General features: G+C 48.1%; 1 protein-coding gene and 1 long non-coding RNA gene across 12 annotated transcripts in view; one reads left to right on the plus strand and one right to left on the minus strand.

The window, feature by feature from the left end:
* TBC1D5 (TBC1 domain family member 5) overlaps nt 1-18,752 on the plus strand; it is a 535,195-nt gene extending 516,443 nt beyond the window's left edge. For all 7 annotated transcript variants that reach the window (XM_041733756.1, XM_041733755.1, XM_041733751.1 and 4 more), the window contains 3 exons: nt 7,229-7,308; nt 8,096-8,245; nt 14,797-18,752. In XM_041733756.1, coding sequence (XP_041589690.1) covers nt 7,229-7,308; nt 8,096-8,245; nt 14,797-15,099 — 533 coding nt within the window. In that variant the 3' untranslated portion in view covers nt 15,100-18,752. The remainder of the gene's footprint in view (nt 1-7,228; nt 7,309-8,095; nt 8,246-14,796) is intronic.
* Nucleotides 5,205-24,373, minus strand: LOC121478631. 5 transcript variants are annotated; one of them, XR_005984567.1, is made up of 5 exons: nt 24,062-24,373; nt 23,424-23,861; nt 20,381-23,090; nt 19,679-19,799; nt 18,886-19,103 (listed from the first exon to the last, which is right to left on the minus strand). It is a non-coding gene; the product is annotated as an uncharacterized LOC121478631 (long non-coding RNA). The 5 variants fall into 5 exon arrangements; XR_005984566.1 differs by having other exon boundaries at nt 20,381-23,131; XR_005984568.1 differs by having other exon boundaries at nt 20,381-21,553; nt 23,091-23,861.
* Between the last annotated feature and the right edge of the window lie 1,763 nt (nt 24,374-26,136).

Raw genomic sequence — 26,136 nt, forward strand, 5'->3', positions numbered from 1 at the left:
GACACAGGGCTCAGTCCCATGACTCCAAGATCATGACCTGAGCTGAAACCAAGAGTTGGATGCTTAACTGAGCCACCCAGGCATCCCCCCACTTTTAAGATTTTATTTATTTATTTTAAAGAGAAAGAGAAGGCTTTAATCTTTGAGCCTCATATATAAATACAGTGCAAGAGTAAAAGATGAAGCAGAAGAGAATTCAACAACTGAATACTTTGAAAGGGAAGACTGTTAATAGGAAGCCAATGCTTGAACATGGTTTTAAGGCGGACTTTGAAGAAAAGAAGGATGTGTGTGTTATTGTAAGGAGGCGAGGAGGGTCTTATTGTAAGGAGGCGAGGAGGATCTTCTGGAAGGAGAATCGCATTTGCAAAGACACACAGATGTACGTGATCTGTTAATGAATTTGGCACCTACAGTCTCTACTAAACCTGCCTTCTCCCAAGATCTGGCCAACCATGACACACACTCTCTGTGAACAGAAACTCCTTTGTCAACAGTGTAGCCAAAGCCAGTAGTGACAAGTTACAGGTCTGCCCCTCTTCCTTGACTCATGGCCACCTCTTCAGCTAGTACCACTTTGATCACACATGTGACTCTAGGTCAACCCTACATGTGACCCCTCCCATTTTGTAACAGCCTGCATATTTTTTTCTTTTGAGGCTGGGTCAGTCCCTTCTAAGATTATCTGAGGTCAGGATCCCTGGGTGGCGCAGCGGTTTGGCGCCTGCCTTTGGCCCAGGGCGCGATCCTGGAGACTCGGGATCGAGTCCCACGTCGGGCTCCCGGTGCATGGAGCCTGCTTCTCCCTCTGGCTGTGTCTCTGCCTCTCTCTCTCTCTGTGTGTGCCTATCATAAATAAATAAAATAAAAAAAAATTAAAAAAAAAAAAGATTATCTGAGGTCAAGGTAACTAAATGTCTATCAGAGACAAGAATCTCAAAGAGCAGAATCTACCTATCTGGATCTTTGAGGTACTAGAAAAGGAAAAAAAAAAAACACATACTAACCAATAATAGTATTAGTGAGCAGTTTGTTAGAAGTAGACCACTTTGATCATCTCGTCTAATCTTTCCAGCAACCCTCTAAGATAGGCATTGCCCCCATTACTGTTGAGTTTATTGATATACAGATCTCTGTCCAAGATCATCAAAGTTCAAGCTGTCTTGAACTTAGTTGATGCTAGTCCCAGTGCTCTGGAAAGTTCTGATAGAAATGATAGAGCAGTCTGTTTTACATGTAGGTTGTGTCAGCTGACCTCAGTTAGGTCAGTTCCACCACTAAATAAAGGGCACTGGCATCAGAAAGCAATCAAGTCTGTGGCAAAACCCTGTCCTGTGCCTCTCTGGCTTCTTGTCTCTTTCTGGCCCCTCCATCAGTGCTGCGTATGTAAGTTCTGAGGAGCTCAGAAGTCCAGATGATCTGGAATATTGTCTTAGCTGTACCACTTTCCCATCATAAGACTTCAGATGATGGACCAGGGATTGCTGAGCTTGGCTCCCTTTTCTGTAATTGGATGATGGTCCTCATCAAGAATGGTCGTTGGGATAGTCAGATGAGATAATGTAGCCATGTCAAAATGAAAGGGTTACCAAGTCCTTGGAGCACCTAGGTGGCTCAGCCGGTTAAGTGTCTGCCTTTAGCTCAGGTCATGGTCCCAGGGTTCTGGAATGGAGCTGTGCATTCTCTCTCCCTCTCTCTCTCCCCCCCATCTCAAATAGATAGATAGATAGATAGATAGATAGATAGATAGATAGATAGAAAGAAAGAAAGAAAGGGAGGGGGGACCAAGTCCTGAGCTTCTACAGTGGGTGAGATACTGTGCTAATTTATTTATTCTTCATTGTAATCCTTTGAGGAAGGTTCTGATATTACCCTCAGGCACAAGGAAGCTGAATTCCACCACCTCCACTAAAGACAGATGCTAGTTCTCCTTTTATCTCCTTTCTGCTACCCTTCTTAATGAATATGGGCTGGTGTTACCTTTTGTACCAGCCACTCAAATAAAACACTTTTATTCTAGCTTTGAAGAAAAAACATTTTTAAGAAATTGTAAAAAGTAGTCCATGTGCCGTTTCCATTACTTTTAGAGTCAGAGATCTATTTTTGTGGCATTGACACCTCTTTAGAAGTGGAGTCACCATGCAACTGTTATGTTGATGAGATTCTAGTTGATGAGATTTTTGTATAATTTCCACAGAAGTAGTTCTGTGAGATTTTCCCCCTTTAGTTTCAGTGCTGAAACATTTATAATCTATAAAACTTAAGTAGATTATAAAGAACGTAATCTTCTACACAGAAACAAAAAGAGCCCTTATCTCATAATTTATTCTGCCTCTTGCTGTAAGAAAAAAATGTGCATTACATTAGAAATTTAAACATTTCATATCTCTGCGTTTAGTATTTTAAGGCATAAAAAAATCATTACGTTTTTCTGTTTTTACATGCAGGTGCAACTTCAAGCAGTAGATTTATTACTGAGAAGTTATATATTCGTAGAATGTTCATAAATGCTACCTTAAATCGATATTAGGCAAAGGATTTACATAGCTAGTACTTTATTAGTAAAATCAAAATTCTTGTATTCAAAACATTTAACAGCTTTCAAAAGTACCCTTTTGTTTTATTTTTTCCCTTTTTGAAACTTTCATTATTTTTTAATTTAAGTTCAATTAACATAATGTATTATTAGTTTCAGATTTGGATTTCTATATGCTGGATTTCCTAATTTTTTTTTAAGATTTTATTTATTCATGAGAGAGAGAGAGAGAGAGAGAGAGAGAGAGAGGTAGAGACACAGGCAGAGGGAGAAGCAGGCTTCATGCATGGAGCCTGATGTGGGACTGGGTCCAGGGCCTCCAGGATCGTGCCCTGGGCTAAAGGTGGCGCTAAACCACTGGGCCACCCCGGCTGCCCTGGATTTCCTAAATTGAATCTAGTCAGCTTAGTTGATTATAACAGATTTATCCTTAAGATTAAATGAATATCCTCTCTCTCTCTCTCTCTCTCTCTCTCTCTCTCTCTCTCTCTGTGTGTGTGTGTGTGTGTGTGTGTGTATGGGTTTTCAGGGTAGAAGGTTTCCATTAGATTGTATAAAAAGGTGATATTTGATCTTCTCTGAAAAATAAGGCTGAAGAATTTTCGGTAAGGGTCTCCTTCCGAGGATACTATGGCTCTGGGCTCTTCTCCCTCCCTGGTACCCTTGGCCAGTCACATTGCATAGCAGGCCGGAGCCAGCCTGCAATGTAAAATTGAACTCTGCATGCAGGAGAGGAGATTGGGAGGACTGTCTCAGTCCCCTTTCGTTAGAGAAACTGGATGGTTTGTATCCTGTGTAACAGTGAACCAGTTTGGCTACTGTACTGGGTCGCATAGTGATCCCCACTTCACTTTCCTCCTCCATTCATGTCCATCTGGAACTTGTGAATGTGACCTTATTTGCAAATAGGGTCTTTGCAGATATATTCAAGTTGGGACAAGGTGATACTTAGTTAATCCAGTGACTGGTACCCATATTTTAAAAAAGGGAAATTTGGACACAAACCTAAACCCAAAAAGCAGTAGAATAAACAAATCAGGAAGTTTTGTGGGTTTTTTCTTTTAAATACATAAGCCTGGAGGTAGGCAGTCCAAGCAAGCATAGCAGCTCCATGATGTATCCAATGCCTCCAGCTCCCTCTGGTTTACTGCTCAAAGTCATTAAGCTGTGATCCTCATCCACATGCTTGTAAGATGACTTACGGAGCTCCTGCTAGCATTTCAAGTACCAGAGGTGGAAGTGTAAAGGTCCAAAAGGCACAAACTGAGTCAGACTCCGTGAGGAGCTTCCCAGAAGCTCCATACACCTCGTTGGCCAGAGCTATGTCACATGACTAACCTTGGCTGTGAGGGTAGATGCACATGGTGTTACCCTGAATGAGATCCTGGACATGTTGAGGAAGGAATGGAAGGTGGAACTAGGGTGGCCCACCAGCAGCTCTGCTACCTCAAGACCCAGGAGACAGTACAGTAGTGAGCATCCAGGCCTGTTGGCTGTTCATGCTCTTATCCAGCAAGAGCATATGGGGGAAAGTGGCTTTAGATCATAGAGCCTGTAATGAAAGACGAGAGGCTTCTCTTGTTCTGGCTTACCATTACAGCCATCTTCCACCTTCAATGCAACCACCACTCAAGTATTACGGGTTTGTGGTATCCAAGAGAGGACACTGGGGTGACTTGCTTCCTGGGATTTTCAGGCAACATGGCCAATACTATTTTATATCATCTCGAGGAGACACTGATACTTCTAGTGAGATAATGAATCATATATTTAAACTCAGGTACACAGAAGTCTCACTCTAAAGTTCCATTCCCACCAATGGCAGTCCAAGGCTTAAACTTGCCAATTGGTCTTAAATTTGGTCTCTTACAAGTAACCATCTCATCTGAACAAATGCCCACAGAGTTTCTCTACTTTGTCTCTTCTTCCTGCCAGGATGGTGTCTGGGTGCTGGGATGGCTCATATTTCCTGGGTATTTGAGGAAGGGTTGCTGAGTGCCCTCTGGGTCTTTGTTGGCCTCTAAGGAGAGCTCTATTCCTGCATAGTTACCAGCTTCTGTCACCACTGGAGTCACTGACTGACTGCCCTGTTAGCTTGTAGCCCATGACCCTAAAGGCCTTTGATCTTTGTTGCTGTTGACTGTGGGCCCCATATTACACTGGAGGCAGCAGCCAGGCAATTTGGCCAAATCTTTGGCTTCAGGATATGTTCCACAGCAAACTGTCAAAGGGGTGGGCAGGAAGTGTAGATAGAATCATGGCAGCAGGATACAGCACATTTGGTTTGTGCATGTTTCCTCTTTTCCTTGCCCCCATCCTGGTTTGTTGGGCATGGCCTCCAGTGCCCTCCTCTCCATTAGCTCCTTGGACTCAAGAAGCTCCCCATGCTTCTTCCAGATGTCCCAAGTGTTCCTGCATCCATTAGGTGAGCTTTCCTTCAGGGTCCAGGAGTTATTCCCCTGCTGTCCCCATTTACATAGCAGAGGCTGGGAAATCTGACCCACCTTGCAGCTCAGTGGGGCAGAACTCACCACCCCACCAAACTCCCCAGCTACTACTGCCATGCTGCCCCAGGCAGCCCGAGACCCTCAGACATCTGCCTTAAAAACCCTAGCAGTCATAAAAACAAAAGCCACCTTTGCAATCCTCTAAAAGACCTATATAACTGGTTTTTGTCAGTTCCCTGCAGTTGGTTGTCGTTTATGTCTTGTTGAGTAGATTCTGTGTTGTTTTTTTGTTGAGAGAGAACAAATTGTTACAGGCTTTTAAGGAAACCAAAAACATTCACTCTCTAATTATATCTATTATTCCATTCCCATTCATCTTGCTTTCTTGTTTTGAAGCGGGCCTTTATATTAGCCAGAAACTACAGTCACGTTTTCTGAATAAATAAAAGCTGCTGTTTTTCTGCTGTGGAATGAAAGAGGACTTGTCAGCGTGGTCTAGAGATTTACTCTCGTTGAAGATTCTAACAGATTGTCAGGCTAGGCTCATGTCGATGGTATCAGTCTTTGCCTCTTCCTTTGCAGGAAATACTTTTGGAAATATTTACCATAGTGGTGTTTAGAAATGCAAGTTCCAGGAGTGTTTTCCCCCATTTGTTGAGTCCATTATTACTTAACTGTATACCTGAAATGCACCAGGCCTCATTCTAAGCGCTGAGACTATACCCCTGAACAACACAGTCTTGAAGCTGATACCCTCTTGGGAGAGATGGACAACAGATAAGCCCACAAATGCATGTGCTAATGCCAGCTGGTGACAAGTGCCTAGTGAAATATGTACAGGAGAAAGAGATGACAAGGCAGTGGCCAGATGGGTGGGAAGGCTGCTATGAGGAGGCAACATGGGACCAGAGTCGAACAATGAGGAAAAGCCGGTCTGCATGGATGTGAGCCTGCAGGCCAGGAGGAGAGTGTGCTGACTCTGCTGCTGCTACCAGCAGGACAGGGGGTAAGCAAGCAGGGAGTGATACACAGGTCTGGTGGCTGAAGGGGGCCAGGCATGGAATTGAGGAGTCCCACATTCAGACTGGGACACTTACTGAGTGAATTACTAAGTGTGGGGCATCTGTAAGGCCCTATAAGAAGATGTGATCCAAGGCCACAAAATAGGAAAGGAGACGTTAATAGAAGGTAAGCTTACTTATTGTAGTGATTCTCCAACTGGTGTGCGTAGAGGTATCTTTTTTAAAGTGTGTTTTAGTCCTCCCCACCATTGCATTCTCCTGCCTCGCTCTAGGGTAGGGAAAGGGCTCTGCTTCCTTCCCCTCAGCTCTCCTGAGAATCCGGGCTCAGTACACCCCACCACTCCCGGGGCTGTGTGTATCCCTCAGGCATGCGGTGGGGGAGCGCTGAGGACCACTGTGTGTTCACCCTATTGGTGGGAAGCTCAGTGTAGTGCTGAGCCTGGCAGTCATAGCTCACTTGCTAGTTCTCTCAGATCAGGTCTGGATAAAGGACTTCTCATGTGGAGGGTGAGCTTCCCAGAGGACTTAGAGAAGTAGTACTCCTGTGAAGACCCCAGGTGAGGTCAGGCTGATTCCATAGGCATTGTTGTCCGATGGCACCATGTAGCTCCACGAGCTTGTCCATGGCTTTGGTAAGAGGAAGAAGCAAGGGTGGGAACAGAAAATTAGCTTGGGCTGCAAGCTAGTCAGACATAATCACTAGAATGTTGATGAATGTTATGTTGAAGAAGGTTATTCTTACCATTTTGTTGAACTGACAACATGCTTTACTGTTTAAATCTTTAAAGACAGTGTCTTGATTACTTCATTACCTGGAAGGGCCTGGTCTTCAGAGAGAGAGGGGTGAGTTACCATCATTGAACCATGAGACAGTGTAGGAAGCCCAGGCTGAACCGCTTCCTCCCAGAGGCTGGATGAATGCTCTAGGCTGTTCACATCAGAGGTTAGCAGGATGTGCCCTGGTCTCCCTGTGGAAGTAAAGACGTATCTGTCATCATAAGAATGTATTCGTGTCTCATTGGTGGAAAGGCTGTGCGTACTGGGCTCAGTGCTCTCTCTTCTCCTCTCCTGCATACCTGCCTCATCTGCATTTGGACAGAGCATCCTTGGTGGAAATACTTGCTATGAAATGGGACGGAAAAATTTCCAAGCAAGTTATGGTGTGATAGGTAGGTTAAGTTATACTCAGCATTAGTTATAAAATGTCACTCTTCTATTTTCAGTAAATATTCAAGATGTGATATTACAAGAAAATTTGGAAAAAGAAGATCAAATTCTGGTTTCTCTGGCAGGATTAAAACAGGTATGTGCATTTGATCTGGCCATTCTTTTAGTGCCTGCTGGGGAGGGCACCCTGTGGCATGGCATACCGTGATACTAGCACCAGCCCCTCATTTCCTCCCAGGCAGAGCCCAACCTGAATCACCACCTCCTTAACACCTCTTGCTCCTACTAGTGATTATGTCTGACTAGCTTGCAGCCCAAGCTAATTTTCTGTTCCCACCCTTGCTTCTTCCACTTACCAAAGCCATTATTCCTTACCTAGAGCTGGTATTGTGTGGTCCAGCAGCATGTTCAGTTTTTCATCCATAGAATATGCTATCCTTGGAACACAAGTTCCATCACCACTCACAGCAGGTCTCAGACCCACAAGGACCAAATTTACCCATCCCTTGGAGGGCTGAGTGGAACATACACGTTAACGAAAAGAGCATACTGCTCTCAGATGTCTGCCTTTGTTATTAACAGCTCGGCTTGGGTGTAGCCAACTGGGGAGCTAAGGGCTGTTCAGCAGGGCTGGGTGTGTAGGCAAATTGTACTTTCTGCTCTAGGATAACTGCTCCCAGGCTGACCCTGTGAGAACCTAGCCATTAAGACTGAAATTTTCCTTGGTCATTATTAATTGGCCCATGGCTTTGATAGAGTTGGGGCTTTTTTTTCCTGTTAATTCCTTTCTTATGGTAATATATTCATATCCATGCTATTAAAAGATGGTCAGTGAGTAAGTCTAGTTTAAATGTATTAGAGGTTTTGCTAGCATTGCAAAACAATTTATCCTTTCATTTATTTTCCTCTTTTTTGAAAACTAGATCAAAGACATTCTTAAAGGTTCCCTGCGTTTCAACCAGAGTCAGCTGGAAGCTGAGGAGAATGAACAGATCACCATCTCAGATGACCACTACTGCTCCAGTGGCCAAGACCAGGGCCAGAGCGACCAAATGCCTAGGACCACCAAGCAGGTATAAGAGCTCTGGTGAACAATGTCATATTAACTTGATGGGAGCACATTCACATAAGTTCTTCAAAGCTGTGAATAACAAAAACTGCCAGAGTCATTTCAAATTACCGTGTGCAAAGTTCAACTATAAAATACCACCAGTGGCCTGAACCAGAGGTCCTATACAGCTGTGCAAGTTGTGTACCTCCAGTGCCCCCTGGGAGGCCATTCACAATGATAATAATTAGACTGTTAACTCATAGATTTGTGCAAGGTACAACCTACATACATACCCGTATGCAGCAGCTTTAGCCTGAACCTCCTGCCAGGCCTGCTGTGTGGCCTTAGAAAGTCAGACCTCTGCCTCAGCTATCCGTTGGCTGCCTCCAGCTGATGCCTGCATTCCCTATTAGTACAAGAAGTACTGTTTGTGCTTTCCTAATGCTGTCCTTAGTGGACTTCACTTGGCTACAACCTTTTCTGCCTTCATGGAGAAGGGCTTCTCATTAATGTCCATCCTCTAAGGGAATGAGGTCAGCAAACTTTCTCCATAAAGGATCAGATAGTAAATATTTTAGGATCCATAAGCCACATATGGTCTGTGTCACATATTTGTTTTTATATTTGGTGTGTTTGTTTTTATTACCTTTAGAAATATGTAAGCTGATCTCAGCTTGAGAGTCCTATGGAAAGAGGCCACAGACCAGCTTTGGCTTATGGGCCATAGTTTGCTGACCTCTGCTCTCAAGGTGCTGACATTGTGTGTAATTTATTCTAACATAGAAACAGATTTTTCCAGTGAGAAAGGATCCAAGAAATTCCTCGTTGACTTAGTCTTGTCTGCTTATTTTACCAGTGAGAAAATGAAGGCCCAAGAGGTACACAGATTCACTAGGCATCATGTTTTCAGAACTCCTATCCCAATCCAGCAAGCTTCCAGCTCCACCATGTTTCCTCACTATACTTTATCTGATAGGACTAAAAATTCCTAATAATACACTTTTTAATAGCTTACGAAGTTTCATCTTGAAAAATGAACATTGCCAAAACCTCATCTAAGGCTCTTTTTTCAAAAACTAGTATCCAGATGCTTGTAGATTATTTTTTACAATTAAAAAAAAAAACAAAATATTTTAGAATGGGAATATCTTTAGTTTTAAGAGTACTTTTCAAGAAGAGGGAACCTTATGTGGTTAATTTCATCTAGCTTTAAAAAGAAGTTTTCAGAGCCATTAGTCTGCGTGTTTGACCACACAGAGAATTAACATTGCAAGTTTAATTTAATTAGTTCTTCCAGATTCTCCTTCCCTAAACAGATGTTTAGATGTTTAGATGTTCAGTAATCATTTCTTTATTCAAATATTGTTGAGCTTAGGCTCACCTCCCCAACCATTTTTAATTAAGAATTTTATTCTAGGGATCCCTGGGTGGCGCAGCGGTTTGGCGCCTGCCTTTGGCCCAGGGCGCGATCCTGGAGACCCGGGATCGAGTCCCGCGTCGTGCTCCCGGTGCATGGAGCCTGCTTCTCCCTCTGCCTGTGTCTCTGCCTCTCTCTCTCTCTCTCTGTGTGACTATCATAAATAAATAAAAATTTAAAAAAAAAAAAGAATTTTATTCTAAAATTTAGCATGATTTTTTTTTTAATTTTTATAGAACTACAAAGATCCTGAATAGCCAAAGCAATCTTTTTTTTTTTTTTTTTTTTTTTATGATAGTCACAGAGAGAGAGAGAGAGAGGCAGAGACACAGGCAGAGGGAGAAGCAGGCTCCATGCACCGGGAGCCCGACGTGGGACTCGATCCCGGGTCTCCAGGATCGCGCCCTGGGCCAAAGGCAGGCGCCAAACCTGCTGCGCCACCCAGGGATCCCTAGCATGATTTTTTTTAGTTGAACGTATACAAATGTTACTGAAATATTACCTTTCAAGAACACTGCTGAATTTGCTAAATTTAAAGCTTCTTGATTATACTTTGCCATTGTTTTTCCAGGTTCTCATATCTGTAAGAACCTGCCTGTCGCCATGTGCATACTGAGGGTGCACCAGCCATGAAATGTAGGTGACATGAAATAGGACATGCCCTTGGGCGGGCAGTGCTGCACTCCTGTACAGCATCCAAGAGGCCTTTTGCCTCTGCATGTCCTTCTCAAACACAATCAACCCAGTCTTCGCCCAGACACCCCACTGCTGCCTTTTGGGCATCTCTGTTCCTGTGTAGGGCTAAGTGGAAAAGGAGAAGAGTGGGGAAAGGGCTCTTCTTTTCTCATTCCTGCCATGGCTTCTTTCTTGACGGTGTTAGCAGTTTATTAAAAAAAAAATCTGTCCTCCTGAAAGAGGTTTTACCTGAGGAAGGGAAAAGTAGGGAAGCAGTGCTCTCCTCTCATGTTCAGGGGAAGAAAGGCAAGTGAAGTCCCAGGTGAAGCAGCAACTCCTGCAGAAAGCTGAGTGTCCAGGGCTTTGGGCTGTAGCACCCAGGGATCTGGACTAGACCCACACAGCCCCCCAGCCCTGGGAGGAAGTCTTGACCCCATCTTTCCCAAGCCTTGGGTGGTGGACAGGGCTCGGAGCTGGCTGGCTGACTTTCTCACTGCTTGTGGGGACAGGGATGGGCTCTGGATAGGAACATGGTACCCAATGGGATTCTGAAGGCTTTTCCCCTCCAGCCTCCCAGATGGGAACTGAGGGTCTTTGCTCTGCCAGGTCCTGGGTAGTCAGGGTTATGGGATGTAGCCTCCGCTCAGGAGCTTCCAGTTAAACGGAGGGCCTGAGGGTGGGGCAGTGCTAGGCAGGCTTTTGTGACATTTTCTGGAGATGTAATCACCACAATGTTGGGTCTGTGGTAGGTTGTACTACAGTTCATTTCTAACTTAGAAATGTTTTTGCTTTCTTGATTTAGCATTAAATTATGTGTGAAGAATAATACAGAGGACCAGGCTCACCTGCCTTGGGGCAGGTGGCTCAGGGTCCCCCTGCTAGTGCCCTTCCCCATCAGGAACTTCAGAAGGGCTCCTTTGGAGATACATGTACCCTGCTCCCTACTGGCATGTTGGTGGGGATGTGACTAATACTTTTTTTTCCATTTGACAAATCTTATGTCCAGCTCTAAAAATGGTAGGTGCAAAATTGTCTTCTGTAGAGTGAAGAGAGCCACATTCTGTCCCTCTCTCCAAGAGTCTTTCCTTCACATACTCCTCTGGGAGGTTTTTGTTCAGCTTGACTCAAATCTATGCCAGTAGAAGCCAGGACTTGTAGGACCTGGACTCACTAGTCAGCCAGCCCGTATTAACTAATATGCCTCCCTGCGGCTTGGGGCCCCTATTTTTATCTGTATGGTCTATAGCTACATTGTCTAAATTCAGTAGCCAGTAACCACATGTCTGTTTAAAATCAAACTCATTAAGATTAAATAGAATTAAGTTAAAAATACAGTTCCTCCATCACACTAGCCACCTTTCAAGTACTCAATAACTATGTGTGGCCGGGTGCTACTGTATTAGCACAGAAGGAGAATACTTCCATCACTATAGAATGTGTCTGTTGAACAGCTGGTCTGTAGTTGGGCTCACCTGCTTCTACCTTCCATGATCTAAGACTCAGGGTAAGAAATGAAGCAGGGTGATTAGCAGGGTTAGGGGGAGTTGTGCTGTATATTGTGGTCCTGGCCAATTTTAGATAAGACTGACAGGTCCAAAACTTCTTTCATTGTATAGTACATCTTGTGTTTGGCAAAAAGAGAGGATTGACCTAGGAATTTCCAAAATGATCTAAATAGAACCAGGTAGTAGCTAAGGCTGTATGGAAATCTAGAAAGAAAGCATCTTTGTGTCTAGAAAAAAGTTCTAGGTAGGAGTCCAGAAGAGGGAGATCTTTTCATTTGCTTTGTGACATTGGCCAAGCCACCATACTTCTGATATGGGCTTTGTTTTATGATCTGCAGTACTGTGCTTTGAGTCGGTCCATGATTTTATCTGGGAATGGGGAGCGGAGGGGTTACCCAGAATTTGTAACTTGACTTCAATACTTTCCTAGAAATAGTGACAGTGGGAACCATCTTTACTTCCAGGCACAGGCTTTGTAACATATTTCTCCTCTTCAGCATCTTGTGATGTATTCACTGTAAGTTAAAGGAGAATAAGTGATGATGGTATTTCTGTGTTAGAGACACCACTCTGGAAATAGGGCCTGCTGTACATGCCGTTTTTATTTTCATACTAAGATAAGCTCTACCAAGCAGCACTCTTAGCCAGAGACCTTGTATGGGCTGAGAAGTGAAGGTTTTCACCTTACAGTTTACAGTTCAGGACAGCAGTCCTAGGAGTAGTGTACACACTTTGGAGGTAGAAAGTTGAAGCTGAGGTCCCCCACAGCCTTTTGTGTACCCCATGTGCAAATGCATGGGAGGACAAGCCAGCCTCTGCAGGGTGGTACAGCCCTGCCCGAGTGCACCTTCTGGTGGCACAGCCTTTGTCTACCAAACTGTCCTTGGTGCCAGTTATGATCACGTCCTCTTCTACCACAGTGCCATGTTCTGTGTAGTTCTTCAGTTTTGTAAGCATTAATGTGTTGCTAGAATGTAAACAGCTTTAAATTTTGAGATGAAGAGCCTCAAGGCCTATTGTTTCAGCAGTGTGATCTTCATGCTAATTCGGTTTCTCTTCTCCCAATTAAAGATCTTAAAGGTGGATGAATGGTCAGAGGATGAGGCACCCAAACCATCATTTAGCCACTCACCACCCCCGCACCCCACTCCCGCCATGACACCAAGAACATGTAGTTCAGAGAGAAGACTGGCAGGCCCAGATTGCCCTTGGAAGTGTTGCCAACTACCTGTCCGGGCTCTTCTCATAGCCCACAGGTGGCCTAGGCCATACCAGCCTGGAGGCTAGAGGACCCAGGGGGCACTTCCAGCCTGGAGGCTCTGTACATCTTGTCAGACTTCAGACTTTGGTGCCAGTCCCTACCCATGCTGTGGGAGAGTAGGCAGGTGGGTGCTTGAGCAGGTGTGGGCATCATGTCAGCTTATGTCAGCACTTTTTCTGTCAGGCTGGCTTTGGAACATCCTTGGTCAGACTGTAGCTTTACACCTGTCCAAGTGTCCCTCTTCTGTCCCAGGGTACTCAGGAGCTTCTCTGGGTTTAACCCAACCCTTTACTGGTGTTCATAGATGTCAGCCTTTTTAATTTTTAATTTTTTGTTTTTTTTTTAATAATTTATTTTTTATTGGTGTTCAATTTGCCAACATACAGAATAACACCCAGTGCTCATCCCATCAAGTGCCCCCCTCAGTGCCCGTCACCCATTCACCCCCACTCCCCGCCCTCTTCCCCTTCCACCACCCCTAGTTCGTTTCCCAGAGTTAGGAGTCTTCATGTTCTGTCTCCCTTTCTGATATTTCCTATTCATTTCTTCTCCCTTCCCTTCTATTCCCTTTCACTATTATTTATATTCCCCAAATGAATGAGAACATACACTGTTTGTCCTTCTCCGATTGACTTACTGCACTCAGCATAATACCCTCCAGTTCCATCCACATTGAAGCAAATGGTGGGTATTTGTCGTTTCTAATGGCTGAGTAATATTCCATTGTATACATAAACCACATCTTCTTTATCCATTCATCTTTCGATGGACACCGAGGCTCCTTCCACAGTTTGGCTATTGTGGCCATTGTTGCTTTAGTTAAAAAACAAACACTACTCATAATTGCTTAAGAAGAAAGAAAAGATAATTGTAAGACCATTATCTCTATATGTTTTTTGCCATTAATTTGCAGTTGCTATTCCTGGTTTTCATGTTTACCACCATTGTCCCAGGAGACCCCTAAATCCATGCCCGTGATGAGCTGGTTAGGAGACACTTACACTGGGCCTTCCTGAAGCTCTTTAAGCAGGTAGTAGAATCACTGTAGATGTGGGCTCACAGCCAGTCCTGTGCACGTCCACACATCATCTCTCTGCATGGTGGCCACATGCTAGGTCAGAGAGGCTGTCCCTGTCCCCATTTCACAGGTGAGAAAATGAAAGTCCAAGGAAGATGAGTGATTCGCATGGCAAGGTGCCACATGAAGCTGGCACTTTTTTTTTTTTTAAGATTTTATTTATTTGAGAGAGAGAGTGAGAGCATGAGTGGAGGAGGAGGGGCAGAGGGAGCCAGAGAAGCAGACTCTCCACTGAACAGGGAGCCTGACGTGGGGCTTGATCCCAGGACCCTGAGATCATGACATGAGCCAAAGGCAGACACTTAACCAACTGAATCTGTCCCCCAGGTGCCCCAGCTGGTGGGGATTCCATGTGCAGCCTGCCGCCTACCTCCTGAGCCGGCCTCTCTTAATTTACCAAGTAGGATGTTTACTTTATTGCCCTGGGAACCCAGCATCCAGCTTCAGAGGAACTGGCCCCACAGCACTGGGACGTCCCAACGGCTTCAGGGAAGCAAGATCAAACACCATAGCTTTCCAAGGAAGAGCACAGGGCCTAAACTTCCAGGAAGCTCCCAGCTCACAGGGTTGCTCCTTAGTTCTCTCATTTCACTGGATTCTTCTTTCATCCAACTGTTCTTCTGACTGTACTTCACAGGCCTCTTCAGAAACACCAGGACACATGGACAGAGGGAGTGCAGACGACTTCATCCTGGTCTCCAAAGAAGATGAGGGGGGCAGTGCCAAGGGGTCCTTCTCAGGCCAGGCCCAGCCTCTTCGCACCCTCCGCAGCACCTGTGGGAGAAGTGAGCCCCTGGCCCGTTCACCTCTGGTGTTCTCCGACCCTCTGATGGGCCCCGCCTCGGCTTCTTCCAGCAACCCCAGCTCCAGCCCTGACGATGACAGCAGCAGCAACAGCAAGGACTCTGGCTTCACTATTGTGAGCCCCCTGGACATCTGACCACAGGGCCCCTGGTCTCTCCTGTGGGGATTGGGCGCCCCCTCAACAGCCCCAGGGCCCAACTGAGGCTTCCTCAGCGGGAGACCCCTCTGAAACCAACACTTCTTTCTCAGCATGCCTGTGGCCTTAGTACAACCCATCGGAACCCTCTAGAGAGAGGCAGACGGCCACAGAGCACACAGACTGATGGTCCCCAAATGTATACAGGGCTTTCTGGGCCCTTTCTGCATCCCACCTCACCTTCGGTCTGAGGTAGACCGGGGTTAAGTATCCGGTATCAGGCTCACTGTCAAAAAAAGACCAAACCAAATGAGAATCACTTTTCCTCTGTCCCCTTCTCCCCAGTTAAGAATTAGGTATGGCAACCCCATCTGTTATAACTAGAAGAAGGAAGAAGAGTTGGTTTCAAATCTTCCCTCCCTCGGACCATCAGGCATAGGAAAATTGATATCAAGAAGGCTTTCTCTCTGGAAATCTGTATCTCAGCCTATTTAATTCCTCCTTTGGGAAGCCATACAGCAGAGCCAAATACAACAGAATGGACCACAACTGGTGGATTCCAGGGCTGGAGAAAACCCATCACTGACCTCTCAGAAAGTTACAGTGATCTTTAGAAACAGGGTTTAAACTTAGGAATTCTATTTAGGTGTGATGGGGTCTAGATTTCTTCATTTGTTAAAGAGTATACTTCCAAACCTCGGGCCAGATGGACTCTGGCCATCGCTGTCCCTCCTCAGATGATTGTATTTCACCCTTTAGAATCTTTTACAACCAGAAAACAAGGTCACATTAAGCCAGTCTTTGCTGCACTGATTTCAAAAGTCATAAGAATATTACTTCCTGGAGAAAATGTGACCTTGACTGTGGGACAGACATCTCTCAGTAATTTTCTGGTAGAGTTTCTGTAGTTTTGGCGCTGGAACACACCTGTCACCTGTCAGTTGAGAAGGAGAGGGAAAAACCCAAGCTCCTTCCCATCCAGAGTCAGGATCTCCCATTGGCCTTAAAGTAACAGTAATAGGAGTCCCTTCTGGGGGAGCAGGGCTTCCCACAGAACACTCCAGATGTCAGGAAGGTGCAGGATTTCTGCACAGCCCTTCCCTCACCGGGTGCCAGGCACGGGAGCTGCAGGGCGTGGGTTCACTTGCGCCCTGTGTCCCAGGCACCCCCTGCCAGGGCAATACCAGCTCTCACACGCTTCAGCACATGATAGAGATTTCCCCCTTTTGGTCGGCAGCTCATGGAATCATGCTGGACAGAGTCCCAGGAGTGGTTTCTCTCCTTGAGAAGAAAAGCCATGAAAAGGACACTTGTCCCATGCTTTGCTCAAACAGGCATTCTAACAGGAGCTCCAGAGCGCCCTTTCACCTCCCCTGGGGGCAGCCCCCGCCCTGCAGTGACCACTGCTCCGCTCAGGGCTTCTCCTCTAAGGACGGCAAGGCCTGTGGGCAGTGGAAGCTTTCATGCAAACCAGGGGAAAGCTAAGTTTGGCTTTACACCGTTTACAGTCCTTCCCCTGCTAACCGTGTATTTCTCCGCAGTCTGATAACACCCTGATTCCCCATGTGCTCTCCAAGAATGCAGTGATGACTCGGAGTCAGCTGCTGCACAGAAGGTTCCAGTTAGCTCTACAGTTTGCTCTCAGCCTCTAGCAGGAGAATCTGTGAACACGTGAGCATGGAAGATGAATAATAACTCTGCTTTTGCTCAAGTGACAGGGTTGCTGGGCTCTCCGTGATTCCTCCAAGACCTGCTGATGAGCTCCCTGGCTCCCTGATGGAGTGGTCTGCTCAGCACGCCCTGGGGGTGACTCACTGACTTAGTTACTGCCAAGTATGTGTCACTCGCCTTGAGGACACTTTGTTCGCTCCCTAGGCCCCCCTACAGTGACTGGCCTTGCAACTGCGCACAGTTGCCATTATTTTCTCTCAGATGACCTGGCTCTGCAAGTTGTCAGTGTTTTCAGTTCTAAGGTGAGAAGTGTGGGGCTGCCCTCGCCAGGGCTCCAAGACCCGAGCTGGAAAGGGCCATGGAGATGGCTGTCCCTGGGCAGTGGTTCACAGCCATCTGCTCACTTTCAGCAGTTCCTTCACCCTGAGAGCTAGAGTCCTGATAGTCCAGTGTCACCGGGCACACAGTAGCCTCCAGACACCCGCCACCCTGACAAGGCTCTAGGCTCCTTCCCTGCAGGTGGCTAGATGTTTAGTGGTCCCAGAAATCTCCCAGTGCTCCAGCACACAAGGGGCCGGGTCCCTCCATTCTGTGCTTCCATGTTGGTGCCACGTGAGACCCAGTGGGGTCACTCAGAGGTGTTGCTTCTGTGGTCCCCAACAAGCCCCTCCCTCCTCAGAGGAAAGAAACATGAGGGTGGGTGGGATGTGGGCAGTGCCACCCTCAAATCCTCATAGGTCCGTGGGGGTTTGAGAATTGTATTACTCTTAATCTTTTTGAATGAACTTGTTTTTATTCTGCATACTTGAGCATCGTTTGCATTTTTATTAGTTACAGTGCTATTAAAGAATGTTTTTTTTATTATTTTATCAGGTACTTAACGTTTAAATGCACATTTTTTTAAAATCCTGAATATATGAAACCTTTTTGTTTTCCTTTAACAAGTATAATCAGTGGAGCCCTCTCATGTTTTGATTATTAACAGTTAAATATATTTTATATGTGTAAAGCTTAGATGAATTCTCATCGTCATCCACTTTTTTAATACATGTGCCTGTGTTTCATGCATTCCTCTCCAATCAGTTTGGAAATTTGAGTTAAAATTTACCTCTACATTGCGTCTGAGAGCTACAGATTAGAGAAAGAAAGTCGTCATGACTTTGCCTTACCTTTTGTATATGCCCAGGGGTCAGGATAACACTTTAAACATTTAATTATACTGGATTATTCTTCCAAAGATGGCCTCCTGCTAATGCTCACCACTAACTGCAATCTGGTAAGAATATCACTGCAGATTGAGTGTGACTAAAAGTAAACCCAGGCCTCCCTGCGCTCTGCCGTCTCTGCATCCGACCAAGCGCAGTCCCGTGCGTCGGTCCTTGGGGGCAGATTGCCCACCACCCACACGTACGATTCCTCCACTTTGTCAGGGACGAAAAGCAAACCTAAAACTTGGTGGCAGTTATGTTGTCTGCCGATGATAGGTCACCTGCCAGAGTTGACTCACATTTACTCTTTTTATTAAGAAACCGCCCCGTGGGGTTGTTACAGAACCCGAGTGTGGGGGGGGACACGGCCCTCTGGGTGGCCGCTCCCGCCTCCCGTGTGTCCAGAGCAGGGGTGCTGGGGGCCCGCGGGGCGAGGCCAGGAGGAAGTAAGGGCAGCACCTGGCGAGCCGGGCTTCCTTCTCGCAGGCCATTACTGCTCCCCCTGTGTTACTTTCTAAAGCTCTCTTGTTATCGTGTTGAAAAGAAATAAAAAGTTCCTGTAAACAGGCTGGAGACCGCTTTGATGTAGAAGTTGTCATCATAATTTGTCTCACGACGGCACAGTTCATGTGATTTATGGAATACCCTGTCGTGCCATTCATATCCTGTTGCTCTGTTCTCGTTCGTCTTGAGGCTGTTACTCACACTGACTTACCCTTTTGGCAAAGCGATCCCATTCAGTACGGTTATAATAAAAGACTGATGTGAAACTGAGAACGTAGCCTGACTTGTTCCAAGCGGGGGTCGGGGCAAGGTGCTGAGCGGGCCTGACCCAGAGGAGACCTGTCCAGGGTGCGGCCAGCAGCACCCCCGACCCCCCACCCCGGCCTCACCCGCGTCACTGCGAGGCAGGTACCTAGGTCTCACGTCGAACCGTGCCAGGCTCTCTTCCCCACTTTGGGCCCTGCTACTGGTCCAAGAAGCCAGTTGGGGGCAAGGCCGCAGCCGCTTGCCACTCCCTCTCCGCCGCCTCCCCTCAACACCAGGTTTGTCCTGCTAATCTCACTCCAGCCAGCATGGGAGCTGATGAAGGGCCGCAGTGGGGAGTGCACTCCCAGGTCTTAACTGGCAAACAGGAAGCGTAAGAGGGATCCTTATAGCTTACATAGAACTATGAGGCCAGTGGTGCCTTTGTGCCCCTGCCAGACTTTGTGCTTGGACCCATCCCTAGCCTAGGCCTGTGTCCCTCCCGTGAGTCACAACCCCTTCCCCCGAAGGGACTTTATTATCCACCAGTTCTGCCGTGAAAAGGCTGGAGGGCCTGACACACTTGTCAAAGGGCTCATGCTGGTGATGGTGCTCCCACTTCCCCGGACCAGGGACGACCACTGGCATCCCTCACTGGCCGCCAGGAGTGGAGACTATCACAGGTGATGGTGGTGCCTCACCGTGTCCCTTGGGAAGACTACTACTGGCTGCTGGATCACCCTCCTGCCCTGCCTGCATCTCGGCCCGAGATGGGAGCAGCTCCCGGGAGAGCTGCTCCCCACGGGCTGAGGAGAGGTGAGGGCAGGCTGAAGTCCAGGTGCTGGGTGCCTTCCCTCTCCTGACTCCCTTCCCCACCCCCGTATGGTGTTTGCTGAACCGAGCCACACTCTTACACGTGTCTCAGGGCAGGCTTCTGGGGGAATCGCACTTACACATCTTCCTTCCAGGGCTCCTCCAGACAGAAGCCATGCCCCTGGCTCCCCATCAGCCAGGGCAAAGGGTGAGCGGGACGAGGCTGCAGGTGGCCAAGGTGGGTCCTCTGTCCTCGCAGACCTGCTGTGCAGAGAGGTGCCTGCTGCAGAGGAGGGGTCTCCCCAGTCCCAGCAGGGCCGGTGCTGCCTCTGAGGGGGCTGCTGCCCCCTGCCCTACCCTCATTCCAACTCCCCGAAGTGAGCAGTACCCATGGCCGACAGCTTTAATTTTCTAATTTGCCTCTGTCACAGACAGCACCCTTTGCCTCTTAATTTCTGGTGACACACAGACACCCTTAATGCACCCTAAAAGGCACATCTGTTGTGAGAAAGGACCCTTCTCACAAAAAGGTGACAGACTGTGGAGGCTCGGGTGGTTAATTCTGACCCAGAGGATCCATCCAGCATCAGCCCACTGTTCGTTCAGCAGACTCCACCCAACGCCCTCCAAGTGTGAGGCTGCGCAGATGCTGACCCACACCGGAGCCCCCAGATTGCCAGGAAAGAGCGGGAGGAGACCCCTGTCTGTACTAGGAACACCAGGAAAGGTTTCAGGACCAAGGGAGCCCAGGGGAAATCCTCCGGCTAGGGAGGCTCTGGAAGGCTCTGAGGGAAGGCCATCCCACTTCTGCCAGCTAAGATTGGAGTAGAGGGCGCACTTACAGCCACCAAGCAGGCACGTGCTGTAATGTGGGCTCGCTGCTGTCCCGTCAGTCAGTTCTGGCCCATCAGGATCCTGAGGGCCTGATGTCATCCCCGCCGTAGGTGAGGAAGCAGCAGCAGCAGCGAGAACTCTCCTGTGTGTCTATGTCTCAGAGGAATGAGGAGATGTCACAGGGTGTAGGGGGAGGGGGAAGGGGCTGCTGTAGATGTCACCTCCCCAGGGGATCTTCCCAGAGGAAGAACAGCTGGCAAAGGCCATGCTGTAAAAAGGAGAGCATCGTACACTGCCCCTCCAGTGGCACCCTTGCTCCTCGCCCCACATCCAGCCAGTCAGGAGCCCCTGGTCCAGCACTACCTCTGGCCCATGGCTTGGTCAGGCCTGCTTGCCCCCCGTCCCACCACAGCAGAGGCCTTGTCCCTACTCGCTGGGCCTGACCAGTGGCCTTGTGCCTCTGCCTACCCATCTGCCCTCCTCGCCTGAGAGCCGAGCTGACCCAGGGGCCTCCTCCAAGTGCTCAGGCTGAGAGGTGGCCCCTTGCACCACCCACCCCGTCCCCGCAGGGCTGTGCTCTTATCCACTGGCCTCATGCTAGGCCCTTTCATCAAGCTGTTTTCTCTGTCCAAAACGCCTCCCTTGCTCTGCAGTGCATACCTGGTGGAAGCCAGCTTCAATGGCCAGACTGCTCTGGTGGGTTCCACCAGACGACTCCTGCCGTGGAACTGCTTTCGGGAGGTCCCAGTGTTCTCTTTCACTTTGCCCACTGCCAGTTACTATGGCTGTGTGACCAATGACCCAAAGGTTGGTATGATGTAACCATTTGGTATGCTTAGGAGCTGTGTGGGTCAGGAATGCAGACAGAACATGGTTTGTCACTGGTGCCTCTGATGCCTGGGGCCTCAGGTGGAAGAAAACTCAAAGGCTGGGAGCTGGAATCCTCTGAAGTTTGGCTCACTTAGATGCCTGACGGTTGATGCTAGGACCTTACCTTGGGCTGTCAGTTGGAACACCGACAGGTGGCCTCTTCCCGTGGCCTGGGCTTCCTTGTAGCAAGTGCCTCTGTTCCAAGAGTGAGTGAGTGGAGCGAGGGGAGCATACTGAGCACCAAGGGGAAGTCACCTGACCTGTTAGGACTTAGGCTCGGCAGTCATCCAGTGAAGTAGTCACAAGTCCATCTGGTTTCAAGGGGAAGGGAAATAGATTCCAATTGTTGATGAAGTAGACCACGTTCTAGAAGCACATGTGAGACAGGAAGTGCTATGGCCACTTCTGGAGAATACAATTTGTCATGCCCGTTGCCTGGAGGCTTCTTCAGGGTAGCTGGAACAAGGCCTCAGCTGTGCTGCAGGAAACCACGGCTGCTCCAGCCATACGGAAGAGAGCTACAGGTACCATTCAAACCTTTAGTGTTTGTAGCTGCTCACTCCCCCTCCAGGAAGGCTTCTGTGATTATTTTAAGGCATGGCCCCAAAACTTTTTGACATTCTTTCCATCAGGAGCCCCTTGAATCTTAGCTCTGTGACTTCTTAACCAGTAAAATATGGTGGACATCATGCAATGCCAGTTTCTGGGCCCAGACCTTAAAAACACAGGCAGCTTCTACTTCCTGTCTCTTGGTATACTCCCTCTTAGTCACCATGTGCAAGAAAGCCCAAGCAGCTCTGCAGAGAGGCCTATGTGAAACCAACAGCCAGCAGCCAACTTAGAGTGAGCCACCAAAGGAAGTGGATCCTTTGGTCCCAGTTGACACTATGGAGCAGAGACAAGGTATACCAGCTGAACCTTCCCAAATTACAGAATCATGGGCAAACAAAATCATTGTTATTTTATGCCACTAAGTTTGGGGGTGGGTGGTGATATTACAGCAGGGGGTAACTTTCCCTGATACCCTGACTAGCAGGGCTCATTTCCTCTAAACTCCCTCACCTTGGGACAGTACGTCTTTCTCAGCCCTCCAAGCCCAGAACTTGCATTTCCCTCCTTGAAAAGAGGGACTGAGCTTTAGCAGTTCATTCACCCATATTTATTGAGCACCTACTATGCTCTAGGGGCTGAAGATGTTCAGTGAACAAGAAAAATAAGATCCTTGTCTTCAGGGAGCTTGGGGTCCAGTGGGGGAGATAGGCATTGCCTTCTTATTCAATGTGTTGCCTTGATGAGTGAACGAAGGGCATAACTCCAGATGAGAGGGATGTAGCAGAGACTCTTCAGGAAGTCCAATTCCTTTACCCCCTGGATAGGGACACAGCAGGACCACACTTTCCTTGCAGTGACTGAGCTTGGACCACTGGATGTGGGTGATGACCCAAGAGCAGTGTATGGGGATAAGGGGGGAAGGAAATGAGTAGATTATCCTAGGAGCCCCAGAGTGTAGGAGTTGGGGGGCTGGGAACTCCTTTCTCCCCAGATTTTGAGATCTAGCCTGTCCTAGATTTTTCCTAAGCCTCTTTGCCATCCATTGCTTTCATTCCCACAAATGTTACCCAGTAGGGAAAAAGCCAGAGCCAGCTCTGACAGACTGGAGGGAGATGGAGGCAAGTGTCTCTCCTCGCCAACTTACATTCATTCAGACGAGACTTTAGTGTCACCAGACCCAGTGTCCTGAGCCCTGCCCATCTTAACTCTCAAGATGCCAGGGCTCCAGCCCACTCGCCACCAATTGAGAGGGTTCTTTGAGTGACCAGTGAGCTCTGAGAACCTCCATCTCCTTACCTGTAACAAGAATGCCAAGCTTGGTCACCTCTCAGGGGTTGCTGCAAGTAGAATCAAGTCAGTGCCAGGTCCTATGTCCAGCTGCCACTTGCATTATTAACTCTTACAATAACCCCCTGGGGATAGGTGATGGGGAGGGCCCAAGCCTCGCAGGGCTGAGGTGGCCTCGAGCCCCAGGGTGGCCAGGCTCTGCAGGTCTGTGGGATACAGGAGCGCAGCAGCCTCTGTGTGCTCCCACCCACCTGGGTCACCATCAGCATCAGTACCAGGGCCCAAACTCACTGTGTGGTAAGACATGGAGGTATCATTCCTGGGCGTGTGTGGGTGACTCACCAGGTGCTCTGATGGTGGTGGCCAGGCTGCCGCTGGGTTTCTCAGAATCCTGTACCTCAGAAATTCAGAGAAACTCAGACTTTCAGAGAAAGTCTGTTTGTGTGCCACAGAGATGTTAACCACAGAGCCTGAGCAGAAGCCAGGTGAGAGTTAGTTCAGCAGGCCACGCAGAGTTCAGCCTTCCTGTCCCCAGCTGTGGGCAGAGGTCCGCAGCAGAACGCAAAGGTCAGATCCATGCCCCCAGACGTGCGTGGGTGTGGGCGGAGCACTGTCCCGGGAGTCTGCAGCCACAACACTCAGCTCTGCTCCATCAAGCAATACACAAAGGCCACTCGGGCCATGCAGTGTTCATCCTCCTGCTTAGGCAAGGTTTGGCCCCAGCTCACTCTGAAGACTTTGGGGAGGGGCCCCTCACAGTTTGATACTTGATTTCTCCATCTGAAAAATAAAGGGGTTTAGATTAGGTCAGGTACTTTCTGAAAGCTTTTTTGATCATAACCCACATTAAGAAAAACATTTTACAGCATATTACACCGGGTAACCTTAAGTTCTATAGCTCAGGCCCCAAGATGTCAGTAGCTTAAAAAAAAGAAAAAAGAAAAGGAAAAAGAGAAAAAAAAAGTTCATTTCTCACTCACATAACTGCAATGTGAGGGTTCCTGGTGGGTGGCTCTCCTCCACACAGTGATCCAGGAACCAGCCACCTTGACCTGGAAGTAAAGTCATTTTCAATCTCGGTCCGTTGGTGAGAGCAAGTCAGCCAGGGGCCCCGCCTAGAGGCGGGAATCTGGAACAGTCACTGCTAGCAGGCACCCCCTCCCTAGGGACACCCGTATTCTGTGGGAGGGGAGACCAGACCTGGCAGCCAGTCAGCTGCCTCTGCCACACCTTGGACTCACACACACAACTGAAGTAGAAGGTTCAGGAAACAAACTTGCTCATGCTGCATGTGATGCCTTCTGACTCTGATACCTTCTGCCTTGTTTCATTAGCGCTGTGCATGACCCACTAAATTAATCCCATGACTCACTACTAGGTCAGTGCCTACAGTTTAAAATTTCAGCTGATTCCTCAAAGAAAGGACCATAATATTATCCAACTCTAACGTGTACAGAGTTGAGTGGCCACCTGTCTTGAAGGACTTAATTCAGCCTAAAAGAGAGCTGCTCAAAACCACGGCTGTCATTCAGGGGATGACGCCATGAGAAAAAGTGGCTTTCAACTTGCAATAGATTCACATGAACTCCTACCCAGAGGAGTGAGGCCCAGTCAGATACCCAGGAGCAGAAAGTGTACTTGGAGGCCCAGGAGGGTGGTTTCCAAAGCAAATTCCAGACCGGGTTTGGAGGAGGGACATGCGGACTGCAAGCCTCCTTCTGACAGGGATCCAGCATGCACTTTGGACAGAATTTCAGCTAGGTGGCAATGGTGAGTCACTAGAACATTGGAGAAGGAATCTTAGCACCTGCCATGAAATATGGCATCCCCCACTGAGGGGCCTGGTATCCCCCCAAAGCCGCCTCTCCTTCTCTCTCTTCCCCACCCCCCAGGGAAGGTCGGGTCTGCCTTAGCTCACTGGCGAGGTGTCCTGAGCTCTGACAGGTCTGCCAAACTTCTGTACCTGGAGGTCTTTTCTCAGAAACTGGGAAGAGCCCCATAACTGTGACTCAGCTCATGACGTCTATGACCCAAAGTCATGCTGGAGACACTGGCCCATTTCTTTGAAGAGACAAATCAGCCTTTAATGAGTGACCTAGATTTTCCTGTATAGATCTGATTCAGAACTTCCAACTAATTTTGGTCCATGCACATACCTTGTGCAACTATGCTGTTATGAACCCAGAGCAATGAGCCTCTCCATTGAAAAGGTGTGTGAGGGCAGGGAAATGGGATTGTGCAGACAATGGATCTGGTTTCAAGAAGGGCCTCTGCCCCACTTAAGCTACGTGCCCTTAAACAACTTGTACAACCTCTCTCAATCTCCTATTACCTGGGAGGGGATACATTCCCTGCCTCTCAGGACATGTGTGAGGAGCAGGTGAGTTAAAGGAAGGAAAGGGCATGACTCATGGTAAGTGCTCAGCAGACACTGGCTTGTCTCCCCTCAACCCCCAGTCATGAGGAAGGACCACAAAACCACATTTATATTCTAGGTGTAGACTTCACGGCCCTCCTATATGGCATGGCAGGCCACACGAGGAACCCGTGTGAGGTAGACTGTGGTGCATCCAAAGGGCCATACACTCAGCCAAGAGACTGACCTCAGGGACTTGTCACCTCATGTAGCTCTCCTGACAAGCCCAAGTATGACAACTTGTGAATCTGGAAAGGGCAGTAGAGGAGGGATGTGATGTGCCCTGAACCAGGAAGAAGGGGCAGCAGGTGGGCTTGCCCAAGGAAGTAAAGTGTTGAGCTGGAACTTGGAGTTGAAAGGGGTTTTGGGGGGAGATATTCGGGATAGTGCGAGGAGCAACAGCACGTGCAGAGGGGAGGCCCTGAACAGGGAGGGAGCAGGGGAGGTACCTTGTTTGGGGAGGCCCTCAGTGAGAGCATCCCCCCCCCCATCCATCCCCTCCCTCTGCAAGGGCTGAGGACTCCAAAGCCTCTCTCGTACCTTCTTCCCACTCTGGGATTGTGTTTGTTGGAGGTAAAGACTTCTAGAAAATCTGTGGTTCAAAGCTGAGGTTCAAAGCTCAGATTTAAGGAACCACCT

This window comes from Vulpes lagopus, chromosome 19, assembly GCF_018345385.1.
Source record: "Vulpes lagopus strain Blue_001 chromosome 19, ASM1834538v1, whole genome shotgun sequence".
NCBI classification, from domain to species: domain Eukaryota; kingdom Metazoa; phylum Chordata; class Mammalia; order Carnivora; family Canidae; genus Vulpes; species Vulpes lagopus.